A 7,500-nucleotide genomic window follows, 5' to 3' on the forward strand; every position below is an offset into this window, starting at 1 on the left:
AGTTTAGATGTTGACTGTGACTATGAGACGACGCCTTTCCTTTTGCATCCCAGAGAATGCTTGAGCCCTCACAGTCGCAGAGCTCAGTCTTCTGAGAGTAATGCCAGTAAAAATCTCTATCCAAGAGTAGGGAAGAAATCTAATCGTGACTATCAGAGGCCTTCTGTATCCAATGCCCGCCTGGTGAAAAATCTTTTGAATAACAAATCCTTTGAAGTGAGAAATGGCAGGCATTCGCAATTACGTACCCGTAGGTCTTCACTGTACAGTGACTGCAGACCTCTGAATGACCTGAGGCGACACACACTTACGCACTTGTCTGCCTCAAGTAACATTTCGCTGCTGAGTGACTGCAGCAGTAAGGACTCTGCCTTTGGTGTAAGAGTGAAAAACTTGGTGAACGAGCATTCAGACTCTAGCGTCAGTGGTGATTTTGAACAGCAGAGAAATAGACATTCACTCTTTGTTGATTTCTGGAAGGCTGATAAGGAGGAGTTGTTGTTTGACAGGGAGCTCAAGGCAGCCCTTGGAGGGAAGGAAGCAGAGGCTCTTGAAAATGTCACCCATTTTTCAGCGGAGGGTCCAAGAGACGATCATTATTCCCGTTGGAACGATGCAGACTACAGTTGGAGTGATTCTGGAATCAGCTCGGCTCAAGACCAGAGCTGGTTTGATACTGGGATGCCCTCTGAGCAACACAAAAGCTTGACGGAAGGGCCAGTGGTGAACGAGTACTTAAATCAGCGCAGTAGAAACGCCAGATGGACCGCAGGATATAGTAGTTCATCCATAAAAGGGAGCAGTAGTGAGTCGCTGCAGAACCAAGGGTCTGAACCTAACTGTCTTTGGCCTGCACTGGACAATGCTTCTACACAGAAAGGCTGGAGGGGTGATGTCGATTTAACAAACGGTAATATCACCTGGTCTCAACCGCACGCAGTTCCAAATAGCAGCGCTTTGGCCAAAGAAAACATCGTTTGGAGGCAGAATCCGCTCTGGTTAGAAGAAGATGATGATGCCGGTCCTACTTTTACGTTTGCAGAGACGGGAGATCGTCCCTGGGGCTCTGAATTGAATCTTGGTGTTGAAAGACTCATCATGAGTGTAGGACTTTGTCTGGGTAACTACTTGAAGAAACGCTACTCGTATCATCTCTTTCCGTTGCCAACAACGTTACATGATGTAAGTTGTGAAAATACGTAATTTTTTAGAAAGACCAGGTGTATTCCAATGTTGTATTTTAAGAGAAAGTTTAAAGGATGGCTTTTGTGGTTGTTAAAAGGTCAAGGATAACGTACTTGACCTTTGTGAAAGATATCTGCGTGGGTTAGTTTGGTCGTCTAGTACGAAAGAAAGTAGGTTATTTCATGATTCACCCTAGAGAGTTGCTGTAAATTATGTAGACTCATTGGATGTGGGACTACAAAAAATGTGAGATGATCACTTTCAGCGCTGATAGGGACATCTTCAGCGCAACGATACAATAGACGTCAAGATTTTTGGGGGGTTTTGAATTTGTTCGCAAGTGATATAATTGTAATTCTCGCCTTGTGAGTTTGACACATGGTCATTTTATTCTTCTTGTTCTTGCTTAGCAAGTCCTTGAACTTTTTGGTTGGTTCCTAAAGAATTAGCTTTTATGTTATGTGGTGATTATAATGAATTTGACCTGCATGTTCATTCCGTCCATCCCCATATGGAAAAGCTTTGTCCTGTTATCATAAAGATATCGCACCGCGGTCGTCTCTCTGCGTGTATTTGTGTGATTTCTCTAGAAATCACACAAATGCCACAGAACCATCTCGACTCCTAGGCGTTTTCTCCAAAGTTAATTATTTCGAGACCATCTCCTGATGGGTCGTTTCATTTGCAGGGATTTATCAAATTCTGTTCACTAGTTCATGAGATGCCTTCCCATGACTACGAGGCGGTGGTTTCAGTATTCATAGCCTGATACCTTGGTAAAGGATTTACTATGATTTAGTTCACATCTTTAAGGATGAACTGTGCTTATATATACATACACACACACACACACACACACACACACACACACACACACACACATATATATTATATGATATATATATATCTATATATATATATATTATTATATATATATATATATATATATATTCTTTTTTTATTTCTTTGCAATACTTCATTTGCGTCCAAGTATTCTTCTTAATTTCTGATAAGATTTGACATCTTTCAAGCCAGTTCATTCAATCAGTCGTATTCAGACAAGAAGTAATATATATACTTTAAATTCCTGTGTCATTTACCTGTTTATAAGCCTAAACCTGCTGTTTGCAGCATTGCAGTGATGGCGAGCCAGGCGTATTTGTCGTTTATGTCAGTAGAGTCTTTGTGTGAAGTATGAGACTGCTTTTAGTGGAAGTTTTTTTTTTTTTTTTTTCTTTTCTTCGTTTGTCGTAATATTCTTATAAGAATTTTAATTGTTCGTGATTGTAAAACTCATCTCGTCTTCTCTAATCTATGCTTCCTTTGTCTCTCTCTCTCTCTCGTGTTTATAATTACCATTTTCTCTGGGCTTGAAAAAGCTCTCTCTCCTCTCTCTCTCGTCTCTCGTCCCTCCTCTCTCGTCTCCTCCTCTCTCCTCTCGGTCTCCCTCTCCTCTCGCGTCTCTCCTAGTGGTCCCTTATTCTCGTATTTATAATACCATTTTTCATTCTTCTTGAACTTATAAAGTACTCTCTCTCTCCTTCTTCGCGGTCTCTCTCTCTCGGTCTCGTCTCCTCTCTCGTCTCTCTCTTTGTTTAGTTGATAATACCATTTTCTCTGGGCTTAAAAAGTATCTCTCTCTCTCTCTCTCTCTCTCTCTCTCGGAAAAATCTCTCTCTCTCTAAAAGTTTCTCTCTCTCTCTCTCTCTAGTGTCCTTATTCTCGTATTTTTAATAACATTTTCTCTTGACTTACAAAGTACTCTCTCTCTCTCTCTCTCTCTCTGCCTCTGCACAAGATCATTTTTTTTCTCAGGTTTAACAGATTCGTCGTCAAGGAAAGGGACCCTTTGCACTCACTTCCGGAATCTTTACAATAAAGATGCTGCAACAGAATTCTTTTCCTCAGAGCAAGTAAAACCTCTTCTAATACCAATCTATCGTTTCTTCATGACGTCTGAAGGAAATATTTGCCCCTGACAAAAGCTCCCTTTAGTATGGGATAGACTTCGTATATATATTTCGTCCATACCTCTATATGTATAACTATATGACTTGCTTGTCTTCTGAATTGCTATTCTTCGAGTTATCTCTTAAGACTTTACAAATGAGTTGACTGAAGGCCTTAGCCTCTCTCTCTCTCTCTCTCTCTCTCTCTCTCTCTCTCTCTCTCTCTCTCTCTCTCTCTCTCTCGTACGTACATAACATATAATCTTCCGTAATTAAAATGAGAAGAGTCCTCGACAAGATAATCCATGTCTTCGCAAAATGGTGCCGTTCATTCTCACTCTCTCTCTCTCTCTCTCTCTCTCTCTCTCTCTCTCTCTCACTTGTGGTTCCAGTCTTTAAAAATTTTTATTTTAGTAATCTCAGTTGAAAATGAGGCGGTATACAAGCAATGAACTGTGTAAAATATCTTTGTATAAAAAAGCTCGACCCTTTTTGGAGGTTTTATTTATTTATTTAATTGTTTATTTATTTACTCTCACGCTCAGACGGAAAGCTATATTCGCTGTATGATATCTCGGAGTCCACCGCCTGGCTTCAAGCATACATTTCATATTCCATTGCACTGACAATGCTGTATCAGTTCACGATTCATTTGAGTAGATTGCGCATAAAATTTTTGTCGTATTATCCTGTTTGATAAGCCAAGCACAGGGCTGGAAACTCGCAGTCTCTCTCGAAGGTTCACATGGGTAGGATCTATGTGCCACCCCTTCTTGGGATACTTTTGAAAGACGTATCCCTCAGGAGAGGTGGAACATAGATCCTACACATGTGAACTCACGAGTGAGACTGAGAGTTTCCACCCCTGTGAGTGGCTTAGCAACAGCCAATCAGGAGCGTCGTAAGGGACTGGCCTAGACATCAAATGCACGGTTGATGTGAATCTACTTATAGCTAATAATAGTGCAAAGTATAGCACGAAACTTAATGTAATTTTTATTTTTATTTTCGGTTTCATAAATAGAGTAAGATTAGCAATATTCTACCGCAATACTAGCTACTAATAGCGAAAAGTATCGCAGAAAAAAAATTCATGTAATATATATTTTTATTTACAGTTGCATAAATAGAGTAAGTTTAACAAAAATCTATGAAAGGCTGGCTGCTATTTTCGAGATTTCGTTGCAGTTCTGTAACCTCTAGTAGATTGTTATAGAATAGAAAATATGTATTTGTGTATTTATTTCATTTGCCTTTGTTTATCGTACTGACTCAGTGAGCGATTAAGGATAACAGACAAACAAAACAGCTCCTGTTTGTTTCATCTAACATTTTTTCATGTCTAAAGTAATAATTTCCCGGAATACAAACAAGTGACGGGGCTACTTCCGCCATTTTTAATTAATTCCCTAAGGTCTTTTTTATTGCTTTTCTGTTCATCACTTTCAAAGCAACGCCTGGTCTTCGTGATAACGCACAGGATGTGAGTATATTTCACAACAAGCCTCCAAACGAACGTGCATTTACCTTTTTGCTTTAATAGTCTTGGGTCCGTAATGAATATATGTATATGCGGAATGCTGTCAGAATGACTTTGGAGGATGAGAGTTTTCAGAATCCCGTCCCATTGGGGCGATGCTTTGTGGTCGACAAGGAATTCATTTCAGAAACTCGAGACTAGAAAATGAATCTGGCGAAGGCTCTGTTTGCCCTCAGTGTCAGGGAGATCGGTGTTGCAAAGTGACTCGTAGCTTATTTGAGAAATGATGATGTACTTTACACATTGTCTGTGCTCGTGTCAATATCAAGGATCAAGCGGTTTGATGATATTTCCATACCATTCATTTCCCGAGTATGCAAAGCATTAACTTCGCTGGTATATCAGGAATTATTTTCGAGAGAAGATTCCATTAAAATCGTGGCTTTATTTTCAATTAAAAACTATTCATTAGTATAATTACATTTTCTTCACCTTAGGACGTCTTAATTTCACTGCTGGTTTTATTCAGATGACATATTTTTTGTTTGACTTTTTTTCATGTCAATTAGTATAATGAATTATATATGTTTATTATAATCCTTTCATGTAAGGTGGATTTTTTTTTTACTTGGATCGTTTGAGTTGCTGTAGAATGGGAGAAGTTAAGGGATTCTGCATTATTTTAATTACATTGACGCCTAAAACCATAACATGGTGTACTTGATTTTATCTTTCTTGTTACCGAGACATGTATTTGATTATATTTGGAACATAACAGACTCGCAATTTTTTTTTTTTTTTTTTTTTGTTTTTGCTTATGTCAAGTTTTCATCCTTTTTTTTTCTGGTGACGCAAGTAACTGCACTGTAATTGTAAATTGTTCTTTACAGCTATGATTTTAACACTGCATTACATTTTGTTATATTTAATTAACAATAGATAATTTGTACTCGTAAATTATTTTCACTTTTACAACTGAAAGAAGGTGCCATTCGTATTTTTTCCACTTTAATTTACTTGGATGTGATATATAACTTCACGATTTCAAAACAGTAAATAAATATAATTCCAGGTATTTGATATTTAGCCATTTGCTAAATGTTCAGAAAAAGTTGGGAATTCGTTAAAAAAAATCATTTTGAAATACAGTCCACTCCCCCCCCCCCCTCTCTCTCTCTCTCTCTCTCTCTCTCTCTCTCTCTCTCTCTCTCTCTCTCTCTCTCCTAATAGCTAAAATCCACTAATACTTAAAACTCTCTAAGAACACTTAGAACTCCCTATTCTGATAGTTCAAACATAAAAAAAACTCTAAAAATGCTTATATCCGATTATTCCAATAGTTTTGTTACAAAAAAGGCATTTAGTCTTGAAAATGATATGAAAATATAGTAACCAATTAATATTTCTTATTTTGAAAACCCCGCGAATCGGCTAGTTTTCTGCAAATAACATGCATATATGTAACAAAGAGAAATCCACCGATCAGCGAGTCCGCGAAACCGGAACCGGGAATGGACGGGGGTTAGACTGTATTTTGCACGGAGTTTAATCTTATCACAGTGACGAAACTTCAGGGATTTTTTTTTCTTAATGACAACACAGCCTCGTCTTTGTTGCTAGTTTCCCGGGATATTTTGAACCCCAGAGAAGTTTCTCAGAACAAATAGACCTTTTTTTTTTTTTTTTTTTTTATTCCAGAAGCTTTTCGAAAACCTGTGTTTCTTAGACTTGCAGAATTCGAGACATGGTTCTTTCCTACATTGCTCCCTTTCTGATTATATGGTAATTGAAGAATCGTGCTGTAGTGATGGTTGGTCTTTTTTTTTTTTTTTTTATCTAGACGTGTTGTTTTTGGTGTCGTACTGTGTTATCACTGTTGTTGACATTTTTTTTTTTTTTGAATGGAGTGGTCCAGTGTTTCTAATGTCAATTTTAATGGTTTTAAAGGTATTGGTGACGTTCTTGGAAAACTAACCCTATGAATGGAATCTTTTGCCACTGAATTTACAAGTGTTTTTATCTCTCTCTCTCTCTCTCTCTCTCTCTCTCTCTCTCTCTCTCTCTCTCTCTCTCTCTCTCTCTTGAAAATGGAAGCTATCCAAATTGTCTTGGCTTTGATACTTTTCATGATGTTGTAACAGCTAATGATCATCAGTCCTTTATTTTTGTTTAAAAGAAATCTCAGATTGATAACTGCACTGCAAAGAGTTAATGAATAGTGGAAGCTTCATATATTTGTTTTGTCAAATTCATGCCTTTGCCAATTCACACTGATAAGGTATATTTTGCTCTTTCCCATCCCCTCGCCTATAACAAAATCTGTGCCCTTGTTATACCTCCACAACACGTCGAATTAATATGACTTCTCTTGTTTTTTCATGTCTTTGTTGTGATATTTTCACCTTCCCTTCTGCTTACCATATGACGTCACTTGAACCCTTCTGCTTACCTTTCATACATGACGTCACTTGAACCCTCATCTTCTTCTTAATCTTCTTCTTTTTCTTCTGTTAAATTTATTTTGATTGTTTTTGATCGCGCTTCATTCCCTGTCGCTATCCACACACGAACATCCCACTTGTGCATTTTGTTTGGTTGCTTTTCTATCTCATGCTTGGTCCACCCACAACTCCTCTCTCTCACTCCCGTATTTTTTGCACTTCACGAGGCACTTCTGCGTTACGATGCCAAAACTGAAACCTCCTCCACTGCCTCTGTCTCTCGTTACTGCCCCCTCTGCATCTCCCCCGTGCATTCCTCCGCCTCCTCCCCCGTCCCCCTGCACCCCCTGTCCTCACAGAGAGATCGGGAGCGCGGACGGAGGGTTGTGAACAGGAATCCCAGGCGTCTTTTTACCTTCATGGAAGAGACTGCATTGGCCCATGC

General features: G+C 38.7%; 1 protein-coding gene across 6 annotated transcripts in view; it reads left to right on the forward strand.

Annotated features, from left to right (window-relative positions):
• LOC135223457 (guanine nucleotide exchange factor DBS-like) overlaps positions 1-7,500 on the forward strand; it is a 743,217-nt gene that overhangs the window by 694,393 nt on the left and 41,324 nt on the right. For 4 of the 6 annotated variants that reach the window (XM_064261873.1, XM_064261874.1, XM_064261875.1 and 1 more), the window contains one exon: positions 7,415-7,500. This exon is cut by the window's right edge and continues 85 nt beyond it. The exons of the other annotated variants lie outside the window; for them this stretch is intronic. In XM_064261873.1, the coding sequence (XP_064117943.1) occupies positions 7,415-7,500 (86 nt within the window). The remainder of the gene's footprint in view (positions 1-7,414) is intronic. 6 annotated transcript variants of the gene reach the window in all.

This window comes from Macrobrachium nipponense, chromosome 10 (genome assembly GCF_015104395.2).
Source record: "Macrobrachium nipponense isolate FS-2020 chromosome 10, ASM1510439v2, whole genome shotgun sequence".
Classification (NCBI taxonomy): Eukaryota; Metazoa; Arthropoda; class Malacostraca; order Decapoda; family Palaemonidae; genus Macrobrachium; species Macrobrachium nipponense.